This window comes from Leptonychotes weddellii, chromosome 5 (genome assembly GCF_054177405.1).
Source record: "Leptonychotes weddellii isolate Sample4059 chromosome 5, ASM5417740v2, whole genome shotgun sequence".
NCBI lineage: Eukaryota > Metazoa > Chordata > Mammalia > Carnivora > Phocidae > Leptonychotes > Leptonychotes weddellii.
Window position 1 is genome coordinate 98,638,294 of NC_138373.1, and position 16,003 is coordinate 98,654,296.

The window sequence follows — 16,003 nt, forward strand, 5'->3', positions numbered from 1 at the left end:
AAATACTTGTGTGTGGAACAGTAATAAATCCAGAATTTCTGTATGGGAATGGCACAGGGGTACCAGTCTGATCAAAAGAGGGTCTAAGGGATTTACCCTGAAACTACATTTTCAAACAACATTTCATATTGTTTCTGTGTAGTATTTTAAGTTCCAAGCTTTGAAATATAGTAAAGAGTTCTAAAAATTATTTTAGCTGCACAATCTTGTGTGCATCCCAACCAGAAGGTGGGGCAGTCACCGAGGCTTAGAGCAACACAAAGGGCAGCTCCTCTAGGATGAAAAAGGGGTTGTAATAATGTGAGGCATGTGAAAATTTGAGGATCAACTATAAAATCCAATGTGTCCTTCTTATACAACTATGTCATAGAGTCTAATTGATACTTCACACAAGGTTGAAAAAAATATCAGTTTTCCGTATTTAAGAATATTAATTTAGGCTGGCTTGGGTGGTGGTAAGTAGAGATTTGGGGACTACTAAGGTGCCCCCCCAGGCCCTTAGGAAAGAGGGGGCGGGGGATGTAGGGATGAACAGGCTGAAAGATGGATGGACCATAAACTGTTTTTGAATTGTGGTAGTTATCTGTCTTTCTTAGTTTGCATTTACTAATTTTCCAGGAGTGATGAGTCAGAGTAGAAATAAGCTGGATGCTGGAATCAAGGTCAAATCCTGGTTCCGACGATTATTATATGCGTGACTACTGGTCAATAAAGACGCCTTAGCATTAGACACACACACATGCCTTCTGCCCATCATGTTATTACCTTTCCCATGGCTGTAGTCTGTTTTCACAAGTTGAATAAATTATCAACGTCATCTTTAAAAAAATTAACTTCTCTCAGGGCACCTGGGTGGCTCAGTCAGTTTGAGCGTCTGCCTTCAGCTCAGGCCATGATCCCAGGGTCTTGGGAGAGAGCCCCACGTCGGACTCCCTGCTCCGCGGGGAGCCTGCTCCTCCCTCTCCCTCTGCCTGCCTCTCTGCCTACTTGTGCTCTCTTTCTATCTCTCTGTCAAAATAAATAAATAAAATCTTAAAAAAAAAGTTAACTTCTCTCTTTTAAACGTTAGTATCATCCTGTATGTTAGACTTTACTGACTGTATAAAAGTGTTTTGGGTAATTAGAACAATTAATAACTTGGTACAGATTTCTGAAACATCAGTCATCACTGATGAGCTACATGCTTGTGTTCTCTGTTAGTCACCTTGTTTTTGGAGTTTTGGAAGCGGCGCCAGGCGGAACTTGAGTACGAATGGGACACTGTTGAGTTACAGCAGGAAGAGCAACCCCGGCCAGAATATGAGGCACAGTGTACTCACGTGGTGATCAATGAGATTACTCAGGTAAAGAGAATGTTATGTAGATGCAATTTAGTCTGTTTATACAGTGGTTCTCAACCCTGGTGGCACATTGTAATCACCTGGGGACCTTGGAAAGTCTTGATGCCCGGGTCCCATCACTATATACTCTGGTGGTACTTCGTGGCCTGGGGTATATCCTGGGCACAGGGATTTTGTAAAGCTTCTCTGGTGATTCTAATATGCAGCCAAGGTGAAGAAGTATTGCTTAGAACGGTGGACATAGGAGATAAATGTGACACCTTCTTTCATAATAAAGTAAAATCGGGAAAAAAATTAGACTCCAACATAAAATGTAGAAGAAAAGATGCATTGGTCTGTGTCCTTTCTTTCATATTGATAAAAAATGCAAAATAGAAAAATTAGACATTATTACAACCCCTTTTTCATCCTAGAGGAGCTGCCCTTTGTGTTGCTCTAAGCCTCGGTGACTGCCCCACCTTCTGGTTGGGATGCACACAAGATTGTGCAGCTGTTATCCAAAAGTTGGAGAAAGGACAGAGGAAGAAGGGAAACATTCATTGAAATTCAACTATGTTTAGGGCTGTGTGAGGCATTTTATATAATTGGAAAGGTAAATTTGCTTCTGCTACTGCTGCTACAAAAATAAAAAAATAAAACTATTTCTCTCTCTCTCTCTTATGTATATATATTCCAAAGCCAGTGAAAGATAATTTTTGAATCATCTGCATTATTGCTCTTTTCCATCAACACAGAAAATCTAGAGCTGATTGTACTTGCAGTCATCAGCATAAGGACAGTCAATTCTGAATACGAATAATTCTTGGAAAGAAAATGCTTTTACCCAGAGCATCGGAAAAATGTCCCAAAGTATAGATTGTATAAATTGAATCACAGATGTATAGAATGCCAACACTAAAAGGGACTGGAGGGAGCAGTTCAACCTCCTCATTTTATAAATGGAAAAAAATGAGGTTCAGTTATCAACAGGAGGTGACATTTGTCTTTTACAATGTGACAAGCTTCAAATAATTCCCATTATGAATCACTCTCACTGTTTACAAACCATGTGTTGTTGAAAGACTATACATCCAGAAATGAAAGCAGAAACTTAGATAAAATTAGATGTTGAAAACAACTTTTAAATACTGAAAAAAAAAGCTTATAATATTGGCAACATAGAAAAAGTACTGAAGAAAAGAAAATTTAGTAACTTAAAATTGCCAATAAGTTAAATTTCCTTTGAAACACTGCTTGTTAAAAAATTGAAGATGAAGGGTCATTTTCCTTTTGTTGCTAATGCATCCTCCATTGGTTTAGAGAGCCTAGAGTGTGGTAATGAAGTGTTGGGAATGAGACTGCCTGCAAATCCAAACACAGCAACTTAATAGCTGAATAATCTTCGACAAATGATTTAACTTCAGTATGCCATCGTTTCCTCAACTATAAAAATGGGAATAATAGAGTTGCTTCCTCACACGGTTGTGTAAAGGGTTAATTGAGTTAATGTGTAGAACCTACTTAGAATAGTACCTGGCATAGAATAAATGTGTAAGTGTTTATAACTATTACTATGCTACAGTTGCTTGTATAATCCAGGTAAATCTTGAGAAGTATTGATCTCTTCTCTTAAAACTTAAATATATTCTTTTTTTTTTTATTTAAAGATTTTATTTATTTATTTTGACAGAGAGAGACACAGCGAGAGAGGGAACACAAGCAGGGAGTGGGAGAGGGAGAAGCAGGTTTCCCGCGGAGCAGGGAGCCCGATGCGGGGCTCGATCCCGGGACCCTGGGATCATGACCTGAGCCGAAGGCAGACGCTTAACGACTGAGCCACCCAGGCGCCCCAAAACTTATATTCTTATAGGCCATGGAAACTCTAAAAATTCATAGCTATACCAAATCAATATATAAAGCTCAACCAAGAAACACATAGTGGATACCTAGTATTTGCAGACACCCGTGGAACTTCCTGTCCTCTATGGGCTCTATGCCGTCCTTGCTGCCCTGTCTAACATCTCAGACAAGCTCAGGAATGTAGCTCTACAGCTTAGCATTGTCAGATACCCAGGCTCCTGAGCTAAGGTCATGGCAGATAAACAGTTCATTATTCATGCTTGCATTTTCAGAAGACGTTAAAATGAGCACTGCAGATGCCTTGTTGTGCGTATGTTTGAAATTAACCAAAAAAAAAAAAAAAAATTCAGTTATGAGGAAGGGGGCTATGTTTGAAAACTAATTTTTAAAAAAATTAAGCCTAGGATTTAGAGACCAATCAGGAGAAAAAAAATCATTTCACCAGAGTACTCCTTTGATTGACCAAACTTTTTTTTTTTTTTTTTAAAGGAACACGAGCGTGTACCCTTCACTACCTGGGGAAAATGTGTCCGTATAACCCTCTGTGCAAGTGCTGTCTTATTCTGGGTAAGTCTATCACAGACTTTTTAATATCTAATTGTAAATATCCAGGAAACTCAAGGCAAGCTGGAAACTCTGTGTCTCATAGAATTGTTTCCAGAGAACCTCTCGGCCACCACATGGAGCGGCTCTCAGTATCTATCCACTCGCGGTGGCTCTTCCAGTTCCTTTCACCTCATCTGTTTAAATCAGATGAGTGGGTCCGGATTTTCCGGTTTCTGGTGAAGAAACCAAATGGGAGGCAACTAAAATACAATGTCTAGGAATAGCCTTAAAAAATAATAGGAACTATCAAAGAAAACATAAAAACTACTGAAAGATATAAAAGAAGACTGAAACAAATGATTGTAGATAAAAAGATAATATTTCTAAAATAGCAGGACTTATAAAATTAATTTTGGGTTTTATTATTAATAAAGTCATGGTAGTAATATAATAATTAGTAATATATTGAGAGTTTTATTGGCTCAAGAATAGCCAAATTAGAAAAGAGGATGTAAAGCCCAGATATGGGCCCTCATATCAATAATAATTTAATATATGAGAAGGGAGGCATTATAACTCAGTGGGATTATTTAATAAATGGCAGTGGAACACTTGTTAGCTCTTTGGGAAAAAAATAAAAATTAAAACCATACTTTGAATACATATTATAATTCCAGAAATATTCAAAAGGTAACACCACAAACCAGAAATAAATATTGATGAATATGCAATCTCTAGATTAAAAAAAAAACTTTCTATACATAACAGCAGTGGAAGAAGTTTCAGAGGAAAATCTTTAAAGATTTCTACACATCAGTAGCATTCTAAGCTTAAACAAAACAGAAGATATTTTTGTTAACAAGGGCAAAGGGTTAATACCTTCAATACATAAGAAGTCCAGATCACTTGTAAGGTAACACCAAAGATCTCAAGAGCTAAGGAGGCAGAGAACAGGAACACCCTTTCACAAAAGAAAAAATACCCTGGCAAATGTCAGAGCTCAATACTAATTAAATCAGCGCCCATTTAAATGAGATACAGTGTTTCACCTCTCAAGTGAGAAGGCTTAGTGTTTGTGAGGATGAAGTGCAGTGATCAGCTACTCTCCTACCTAGGCTTTGAGAATTTTAAGCTGCCCTGGACTTCTTAGAAAGCAGTTTGGTAGTAAGTTTCATGAGTCACAAATATTCATGTGCTTTAATCTACTAATTCAGCTTTTAAAAACCTTTAATAAGGAAGTATTTCAAAATGGTAAGAAAAGTCAGTAAAGATTTAGTCATATATTTATTACAAATATATACATTTATTTCTGTTATTTATTTGTATGCATTATTATATATAAAAATATCTCAGCCAAAATATCCTACTTCTAATCCTTCATACAGTAGAATATGGTATAGCAATAAGAAAGTATGTTCATGAAAATATTTTATGACATGTAAAAATGTTATGGTTATGATAGGCTTAAGGAAAGGATAAAATATGTAACATCATCTTTAATATGCAAACAGTGCATAATTCTGAAGGAATTATGCCTACATATAGATAGTACATAGATTTTTCTCTTTATTTTTTATTCTTTATTTTTATTAGTTAGGAGTCGTTTAGTTGTAGGTGATGGAAAATCTCCAGTTGGTTTAAACAACAACAACAAAGTGAGGGTGGGTAGCATTTATTGGTTCCTGTAACTAAAAATCCCAGGTCTGAGGTATGGCTTCCATGAAGGATAGATAACTGCAGCCCAGATGACACCATGGTCTGTGTGTTTTGTTCTGCCTTCATTCTGTGTCCAGTGGTCTCCTGGCTTGGTGGTTGTAGGCACTACCTTGTCTCAGAATGGCTGCAGGATTCCAGATCTCACATCACATGCAAGCCAAGAGAGGTTTCTGTTAGCAGCTTCCTCTATTGACAGAGCAAGCTTCTCTTTCCCATAGGCACTAGCAGATCTCTCCTCACATCCCACTGGCTCTTAGTAAATTATTTGTCAGTCCTTGAATCAGTTGCTGAGGCCAAGAGGATGAGATACCTGTTTGTCTCAAACCAATCAGGATATACCTGTAAAGCTGGGGGAACAGGGGGACTGTCCAGCTCAAACCATAGGACTGAAAATGAAGGAGAGGTTATTCCCCCAAAGCAAAATCTGGGTCTTCTTCTAAGACTGGGAACAGATCCAAGGCAGCAAAAGTAACCAGTGTCCACTATGGAGTAATTTCAAATGTTCTATGATCATATGTTAAAGTTATAATCAGAAAAGATGCATAAGGAAGTTGAGAATGAAAATCTTCCTCCCGGGAAGAAATACTGAACCTATCAAGTGCCCTGAAGAAGTATGGAAACATATTAAGTTTGTAAAAGCTCTGAAATGAGTTAGAAATCATTTCCTGACCCATGGAGGAGACAGTGCCATGTAGACTCTGAAGTCTCCACGTACCTCAGTTCTTTCAGTTACTAGTTGCTTAATTTGGATCCAAGTCTTAATCTCTGTGGCTCTTTTTTCTGCTGTAAAAGATACTATACTACCTATCTCATAGGGCTGAGGTTGAGGATTTTAAAAATATGTGTGTGCTGAGGTGAAGAGTAAGCATTTAAAGAATCTCAACTATTATAATTACTTAGTAATTTAAAAAATTATTATGGAGATTTTTAAAAAAATATGTATGATTTAAATGGCCTATGTTTGTTGTGCTCAGAGAGGAAGGCTGGACATACCTTCTCGAATACATTTTTCTCTGCCTGGGCTAATTTTCACATGTACTCACGCACACAAACATGTCATTCCTTTCACAAGTATTAAGCCCTAACTGTGAAGGGAAGGAGATAATGAGGGAAATTAGAAGAGGAAATATCATGCCTTCTCTACACACTGATGGCTTTTTAAAAGTAAGAAAAGCATCTTGTTAACACTTCAGTCACCATATTCACAGCTACCATTTATATAGTACTTTTCATGTGCCTGGGCTTAATGTTCTAAGTGTTTTTACCTGGAGTAACTCATTAAATCCTCCCAACAATCCTGTAAGTTATTTCCCAATAGGATCCCTCGCTATATGGGCAAAGAAATTGAAGCCCCAAAGGTTAAATAATTTGCACAAGGTCCTACAGCTCGAGGCAGAGCTGGGCTTCCAATGCAGGAACCTGGCTCCGGGGCCCCACCTGAAATCTCCCCACAGGTGGAAACCAGCCTCCCTCTGTTGCTGTAAACAACACGACATGATTTGCTTGGCCCTGAAATACACATTCTCGGTAGCTTTTCTCTCTGGTAGCAGTCATCACAAGCAGTCGGGCACATTGACTGCATGCTTTGGAGTAAGTCCAAGAAAGTAGATGTAGGGAAAACAGTTTAAAAAGGGTACCCTTCGGTGTGCATTACTCAGGGGCGGGAGAAAACCTGCCTAGCGAGGAAGTGACATCCTACCACCTACGTACAAACTGGGCTTCAGATGCGCCACCCCCCCACTGACATGGGGTCTGTGCCGGCAAAAATACAACAGATTAGTGAAATGAATCTTGTGCACATGCAGGTATGAATCACTGCCCGTTTCAGATCTTAAGATCTAAGGGTGAAAAGTGTGTGAAGCTTTCATCAGCCGATAACTGCTGTCCTCTCCAAATTCCCTCCGGGCACGTCTGCAGCCTCCCTGGTCCTGTTCAGAATCTCACCTTGTGCAGGTGACTAAGACAGAAGCTAGCACCTACTGGTTCTACTGACCCTTGAACCAGTGTTAGGTTCTCTGTTGGAAAGAAACATGTCCCCTTAATGGATGATAATTAAGCAAAAACTTTAATGCATACCCTACAGAATGCCGTAATTGTAGGAAAGATGTTTTCACGGGTTCTGCTATTCTGCTTTTTCCTCATCTGAAGATACGTTCTTTTTTTTTTTTTTTTAATCTTTTTTAGAGCAGGTTGGGGTTTGCAGCCAAACTGCACAGAAAGTACAGGCTTCCCATGTACTCTTCCCTCCCTATGCAGTTTCTCCCATTGCTAACATTTTCCCTCAGTGGATACACTCTCTTCTGACCTCCATCATTCCTTTCCCTTTTTTGAAATTTAACATGACCAATTTCCACCTGTCTCATGGCAGTTGTGTGAGTCCTGTCACTTCACACATGCACCTTGTCCATTCACACAGAGGGGTGCATTTTGAAATGTAAAAATACTACTCGTGAAGCTCATATTGCTGTGTTTATTGTGCTTCCAGATCCTATTGATCATTGCTTCCGTTATCGGGATCATTGTCTACAGGCTCTCAGTGTTCATTGTGTTTTCTACCAAACTTCCCGAGACCTTAAATGGGACAGACTCAATCCAGAAGTACCTGACTCCACAGACAGCCACGTCTATCACAGCTTCCCTCATCAGCTTTGTCATCATCATGATTCTGAACATCATATATGAAAAAGTAGCCATCATGATTACGAATTTTGGTAAGGTCCTATTATAGCTTAGGTCATTTGTAAGACATTTTTAGAACCTGGTGAAAAAGAGAGTCTGTGTCTCTTAGGCATTTCAATTTCAGTATGTTACAAATTTTAGAAAATTTCAAGTGTAAACATATTTTATCGAACTTGTGTGGGACATGAATTATCTACAGCTTTGCATTAGCAAAAGGGACAAAGCAAAGACAATCATTATAATGTCCAAGCTCTGTGTAAACAGATCAGCGCTGAATAATATTTTCAATTACGTTAGATCACGTACCCTATTGTTGAAAGTAAATAGTCTCTTTATTGCAAATAAGTGGAATAGGGTCATGGTTCCAGTGGCAAATATGCTCCTCTTTTGCTGAGAGGACAAGTAATCACACTGTCGCGTGGCTTCCCCCCATGCTGTTCATATTAATATAGCTCTGTTCTCATCAGCTCCCGCTTTTGTAATAAATGTTTCTCTCTCCCTGGCTTGTATCCCAGGCAGCTGCTTAGTGGTCAGAGTTAAGCACTCCCCACATGCTGCATATGCCTGGGTCATTGTCCGAATGGTCTGCTCAGCGGTCATCTTCTGAAAATGATCAGACTGATTTAAATTCTAAACTAGAAGGATGACCTGTTTTGTCTTCTCCAAATGCTTATAACTAGTTCTCCCTTGTTTTGTTTGTTTCAACAGTCCTACCTTGTTGCAATTCAGGAAGACAAGAGAGTATCATTTAGCAGGCTGTTCAAAAATAATTTTTTTGTCCACTTAGACCTGAGAGAGCACAGCCTTGTCCATTTGATAACACTGGGCTTGTAAATTTTAAGGAATCCTTGAATATTTTTGCCATATGGGATATTGTATTCTTGGCGGAAGGGGGAAGGAGGACTCATAACAATGTGTAAACTTGGAATTAACACAGTAGCTATATTAAGGAATTCAAAACAGCTTAAACGGAAACAGTGTGAATTGTATTTTTTTAAAAACATGTTAACTCATGTATCAGTGTCTTTGATTAGGGTCTCAAAGCTGTTCACAATTTTAAAATCTTACCTTTATTTAACTACAGAACTCCCAAGGACCCAGACTGATTATGAGAACAGCCTGACCATGAAGATGTTCTTATTCCAGTTTGTCAACTACTATTCTTCATGCTTCTACATCGCATTCTTTAAGGGCAAATTTGTAGGTTATCCGGGAGACCCAGTCTATTGGCTGGGAAAATACAGAAATGAAGAGGTATGAACTTAGAATTGGGTTCTCTTGACAATTTAAGCTGCTTCATGTTTTCTCCCGGGTGCCCAATGAAGAGTTTCTTCACTGTATATTCTTGAGATTCTCTTCACCTCAACAGAATAAATATCAGCAAAAAGTAAAATTAATGACTCAATTTCATGTTAGACCCATCTAGAATTTAAATGGGATTTTCTTTGTAATATTCCAGTGTGACCCAGGTGGCTGTCTCCTTGAACTGACAACACAGCTGACGATAATCATGGGAGGCAAAGCAATCTGGAATAACATACAAGAGGTGTTACTTCCGTGAGTATGAAGTTGTGTGATCTTGGGGCTATGACTGGGGAGAGAACAGCCCACCCATCCAAATCATTTGCCTGTGTGTTCACACAGCTGCATGCCCCCCTCTAAAATAGAGTAAACTCTATTTATTAAAGGTCTCCAGACAAGATGGTCCAACCAAAGGTGTAAATATATCCAGTGTTTAATAATTATGTTACAAAGAAAAAAATTTTATATTTAACTTAAATCCCCATCTGCTACAGTTTATGCCTGTTAGCCCATTGTTGGTAGCAAACTGATCCTAGTTCTTGGAGAGATGACCTTCGTTGGGGCTGTGAACTAAGTATTTCTCCAACTTCTCATGACTTTCTCCTCCCTTATAGTATGCTTTAAAAATCAACAGTAGTAATTTGTTGAGTTCCTAGTATGTGCCAGTCACTGTATTAAGTGCTTGATAGATCTCTCTCATTTAATCTTTCAGACAGTCTTTATTTTTATCTCCCTTATACAAATGAAGATTCTGTGGCTTAAAGTGGTTACATGACTTACCCATGTTCTCACTATCCATAAGAGGCTACTGTGGGATTCAAATCCAAGATCCTAGGACTCCAAATCCATGTGCTTTCAACAGGAGTTCTCTTGTGGTCCTAAGGCACAAGATTACATAACGTTTTAAGAGATAATCATCTAAAATAATAACGACAAATGTTTTGACTTCCTGTTCTTTCCCTAAGAAATGAGAGCGTCACATGTTAGCCAAGGTCACACTGTCCTTTTAAATCTTCACTTAAGCCCTATCCTATATCAAAGTGAATAGTCCAGTGCTATCTCAATTTCTGCACATTTTCAGGGGGCTTATTATATTCCTTTTTTATTGCTGCCAAACAGATTACCACCAACCTAATGGTAATGGGAAGACAATGGAAAAAAAAAAAACACAAAACAACACAGATTCAATATCTTACAGTTCTAGAAGTCACAAGTCTGACACAGGTTTCAGTGGGCTAAAGTCAAGGTGTTGGCAGGGGCCATATCCCTTTCAGAAGCCTCTAAGATGAATCTGTTTCTTTGCCTTTTCTAGCTTCTAGGACCTGTCCACATTCCTTGGTTTATGGCTTCTTTTCTCATCTCAAAGCCAGCGGTGTGGCTCTGTGTGTCTGACTTCTGTAGTCCCATCCTCCTAGCTCTCTCCCTCCTTCTCCCTTCCCCTTTGATTGATCCTGGTGACTACATTGGGCCCACCTGGATGATCCAGGAAAATCTATCTTAATGTCAGCTGATTTGCAATCTTAATTCTGCCTTACCATGTAACATAACATATTCATATGTTCTGGGGAGTGGGACGTGGATATCTGTTGGGGGACCATTTTTCTGACTACCCCACATACCTTGTCAAGATAATTTCTGGTTCTGAGTTTCTGTTCTCACAAAACTTTTGATGTCTCTTCTGTCTTGCCTCCCACATCTATACTTTCTGCTTATGCCAACCCAAATGCCGGTTATGGCCCCTCTCCTCAGTGTCCTCCAAAACCACTCACACAAGCAGCCTTTACTGACATTTGGGACATGGAGCCAGAAACCCAAACAACTTTAATTTTGAAATGAAAAACCCCCATCTTTTAAAAGTCTTTCCTCCCACTATATATAACTGGATTTTTTTTTTCCTATCACCCTTCTTTGTAGGCTCGACTTTGCTGCCTGTCTTCCCCTCTCTCTTTCTTTCTCCTCCTTCCCCTAACTTCTCCTCTCTCTTCCCTGTTACCAGGTTCCTGTTCATTCTTTCTGCAGACTATTTAACCTCTTTTTTTTCCCCCCTGTCTTTATAGAGCAGAAACCTCCGGGTTTCCATGTGCCTTTCCATGTTTCTTCACCAGGCTTTATCTTCCACCTTCAATGTAAACTATCAGGGTCTATCTCTAAACAGACACTCCTCTTCCCCACCAGCTCTCTCCTCCCCTCTCCCCACCTCATAAAAAAATGGATTCTGATCTTAGCTGTAAAATTAATGTTTTGGGGCCTTACTAGGCAGTAAACAACCCTTACCTTCACTGAGTTCATATTCAGATTTTTCCAAATGAGTAGAAGTAGGTCATGCACAAATACTGGATATGAAAATAAATATATCAAATAGAGGAAAGGCTTAACTCAGATTAGGCTAGTTATTAAACTAACTAGCCTAGTAGTTAGTTTTTCTGAAGAAAGTAGGCTAGTTATTTAAACTAAATTTTGATGACTAATTGGTTGTCAGTAAGCTATTTTCTGATTTTAAAAAAATAGTGGCTGTGGGGGGGGGGGGAACGTATATTTCTTAAACTGGTACTGAGAAATTCGTATGAAATGAAACTTGTTCACATGAAATATTTAAAAATAAAGGATGTATATAGTAGCCATGGTCTGTTTATACTTGCACTTCAAGTGAGGCCATTGTTGCAAAATTTTAGTAAGCTAAGCTTTTTGTTTAGCTGTTTCTATCCCTGGCCTAAAATACTTAGGGGCAGTACATTTTGAATTATCTTCCCCTTGTCTGAAAACTGGGAATGCTAAATTTTAGCCACTTTAGAGAGTGACTCGGGCTCTTCTCATCACTCTTCATTGTGCTAGGTGCCACTTTCCTTCTCACTGTTTCCACACAAAGTGAAAGAGCAATTACTCTTGCTTCCCAAAACTGCCCCCACCCCAAAAATACACAGGAGGGGAGAGAAAAGCCGTGTAAGTCAGTAGCTGTTTTCACACCATTTAAATATGTCAGAAGGAATATAATGAAATGAATGTCACCATAAGCTTGCCGCCTTCCACCCCCACCCCACTTGAGATCCTCAGTGTCCATTCCTGGAGCGAATGAAGAAGCACCTCTCGCACTGTGAGCCCGGTTCCCTTTGGGGGAGCCAGAAACCCAAACAACTTTAATTTTGAAATTAAAAAAACCCATCTTTTAAAAGTCTTTCCTCCCAATATATATAAAGATTTTTTTTTCCTATCACCCTTCTTTGTGGGCTCCAGACTTCCTGTACCCTCCTCCTTCCCTCCTCCCCTAATCAGTACCTAGGATTTAGCAGACACTCCCCAGCACCAGTCGAGTGAATGAGTGAGCCATAGGCTTCAAATACATAACATCAGCAAAGTAACACAATTGTTTGTTGGACCCAGAGAACAAGCTCAGAGCCCTTTGTCCATCCCAGCCTCACTTAGTATTTTGATATTTGAGGCATTCCCAGGAATTTTATTCTGTGCTTGACAAAAGGCTAATACAATTGCTGCATGGAGCCAATCACTCTGGAGGTTTTTATGATAAAATGTTAAGGAACATAATTATAGTCGAATATCCAAAGTACCAATAGCATTGTTCTTTGGTATTTAGATAATGGATGGCTGTAATTTTAATCCATTATATGTTTTCTGTATTTTTCACAATGGGTATGCACTACTTAAAGTGAACTATTAGAGAAAATGTCCCTTCTCAAGACCTGATTTAGCTAGAGGATGAACCAAAGACATACAATAAGAGAACCCTAAATACAGCTATCCCTCACTATCCACACTGACCCTTTACTTTCAGGAACAGTAAAATAGATTCAGATAGTGAAGGATACTTGTATTCAAAATTAGCAAGTGGGAATACCGTGGAATATCCTTAAATAGAAATGGTGATTATCTGTAGCATGTGGATTACATATGATAATGAAGAAACAAAGAGAAAATGAGGTATAAAGTGTTTTATACCATGCTTTACACATAATAAGGACTTAGGGAAAGGTAACTTTTTACAGTACTCTTCTGTTATTGCTAGTATGCATGGTAAGTTCCTAAAGACTATTTTGTAACCCCTGCTAGAGGGAGGAAGCTTCCAACCGTGGCCAGGGGTATCTGGTATCTGAATTTTTAAAAAGTTCTCTAGGTGATTCTCATGTGCAGTCAAGATTGGTATCTCTGCACTAGATTCATAACCCACTAGAAAACCCAAAAGACTGAGGACAGTGATGAATGGATGACAGCCCAAGATTTCCTACTACAGATAAGTGGTTCAGCTCAGGAAGACTGAACAAGAGGCTCAGAATCTGTAGCTCAGAAAAGAAAGCTAGTCAGAAAGACTTCTAATATGACCTATTACAGGCGAGGGAAGGCAGTACACTACCAGAAGGAAGCGCTAGATGAGCTGGTCATGCAAGTGGTTGCCAGGACAGAAGTTTCATCCTCAGTCCAAATTGTAATGGATTTGGAGCCCCGAGAGTAAAAGAATGCTTCTGTGGGCCATGAGGATTCTGTCCAGAGGCTGAGGCTGGAAGTGTGAGGCAGAGCAACAAAACAGAACAGTAGAAACCGGAAGTCTCATGTTTGGTTGTCATGAAGGGTGATGGATGATGCTCCCTGTGTCACAGGGCCCCCCTCAAGTTCCAGCCTTGCCTTAGACTTGACTGATTACAGAGCTTTGGGTTGGGGCACAGGAAGTAACACTAGCAACAAGCATTCCGGATCATTCTAAGTGCTGAAGTGAGATCCACCCATCAAGACAGCATTGGGTGTCCCCAAGCCAAGATTCCAAGTCACGGAGGCCGTGTTCACCATCAGCCTCAGCCAGTTAGTCTGTATTGGTCAAAAGAAAATCCTGTGAAGGGGGTTTTGATGTGTTAGAAAATGTGCTAAATACTTTATCTGTTCTGAATCATTTAATCCTGACAGAAACCCTGGGCAGTATAGGCTTTATCACCTGATTTTATTTGAATTTGACGCAAGTCAGAGTGTAAGCAATGAAGTGTGGATTCGGATTCGGGGGTGTCTGAGGCCGTGTCCCCTCCACTTCCCACAGCCTCCTGCTGTGTCCCTAATGTCACAGAAGAGAAAGAAGTGGGCAAGATTGTGAAGCCAGGGGCATGTTCTGTTGTAGAGCAGTCTCCCCGTCGTGCACCTTGGGGAGTGGTCAGTAAAGTTACCACAGAGACCAGCAGGACACTTAGCATGACAGGCTATTTGTAATTCATCATCTCTCCGGCCGGGGGTGCGTGTGCGGCACCTGAGCATGTGCGTCTGCAACCTTGAGAGTTGTCTTTACGGGAGGGTGAAGCTTCTCATTATCCGAATTTGAAAATCTGTACAAGCATGTTCTTGAATCATCTGAAGCTTAGCCCAGATGTTTGTATTTGAAGTTGTTTGCTGCTGTTGTGCCTCTTATGATGAGTTCCACAAGGAAACCACAAGCTAGCTGTTGCCTGAGGGGACAACGGTTCTTTCGACTACAGGTGCACACTTCGTTTCACTGCCAACTTCAATTTCTTTTCAGGAAAAATTGCCATAAAAGGTTGGGGGGGGGGGGAGGGGGCACATTTATGGGGAGGCATTGAGAAAGAAAATAACATAAGAGACAACAGATGATTCTGTGGGGCCAGTGTCTGTCCGATAGAGCAGAGCGCTGGGCATTTTCACTACTCGGGTTCTTGACTTATTCAGCTTAAAATAGGGTTTTGGACCTGTTTCATCTAAAATGAAAATATATCCCCATTTCCCCATTCTCTCAGAAACCTTTAATGGCTCGCTGCTTCCCCCAGAGTAAAATGCCCAAATCCTCACAGTGGTCTCTCTTAGGCTCCCCACTGCTCAAAACTACCAGAGTGGTTTCCTTCTAGCCCGGGACCACACCAGGCTCCCTGCGGTGCTCCTGCCCCTGGGGCTCAGTAGTCACTCTCTCTCCTGCCTCCTTCATATTTGTATTCAAATGTCACTCCTCCTGAGCCCTTCCCTGCCACCGCCCTACTCCCCCTACCACAAACACAATCTCCATTCCTTGCTCTGCCTCATTCTTCTCCATGGCATGATCACCAGCTCACATACCATGTCTGTCTGTATTCCATTTTCTCTGGTGATTTCATACTGGAAAGACCATTTTGGATAATAGCAGCCCAATGGGGTGGGGCGCGGCGGGGGAGACTAAAGTTAATCAAATGAGAGAAACTATTTCTAAAAACTAACTGCCATATGAAAAGGAGCTGGGCGAAAAAACGGTAGCAGTTACAATTTTAACAAAACCTGGTATTAATAAAAACCTGGTAATAGTTTTTCAAAATATTTGGGTAGGGAGGCAGAAATAAAGAGAAATTTAGCATGAAAACAAGCAATTAATTTCTTGGGAAGATTGTGTGTTTAGCTTGAGATATCTGCAAAATAATTTGATAATGTTCTAATTTATAGTTTGATCTTTTTGGCAGCTGGGTCAAGAACCTAATTGGACGATGTCGCACAGTTTCCAGAACAGAAAAAATAACCCCGCGATGGGAACAAGACTACCACCTGCAGCTCATGGGCAAACTGGGATTGTTTTATGAATATCTTGAAATGAGTAAGTCCTTAGTGAAGTTTTA

The 16,003-nt window shown here is 39.9% G+C and overlaps 2 protein-coding genes across 2 annotated transcripts in view; one reads left to right on the forward strand and one right to left on the reverse strand.

Annotated features, from left to right (window-relative positions):
- The window catches only part of ANO6 (anoctamin 6), a 140,052-nt gene that overhangs the window by 104,683 nt on the left and 19,366 nt on the right, over nt 1–16,003 (forward strand). Inside the window, exons 11-16 of the mRNA XM_081821539.1 lie at nt 1,201–1,343; nt 3,669–3,746; nt 7,927–8,152; nt 9,205–9,374; nt 9,580–9,677; nt 15,851–15,981. Coding sequence (XP_081677665.1) covers nt 1,201–1,343; nt 3,669–3,746; nt 7,927–8,152; nt 9,205–9,374; nt 9,580–9,677; nt 15,851–15,981 — 846 coding nt within the window. The remainder of the gene's footprint in view (nt 1–1,200; nt 1,344–3,668; nt 3,747–7,926; nt 8,153–9,204; nt 9,375–9,579; nt 9,678–15,850; nt 15,982–16,003) is intronic.
- The window catches only part of LOC102738489 (protein SCAF11), a 534,109-nt gene that overhangs the window by 18,793 nt on the left and 499,313 nt on the right, over nt 1–16,003 (reverse strand). The gene's annotated exons all lie outside the window — the stretch shown is intronic.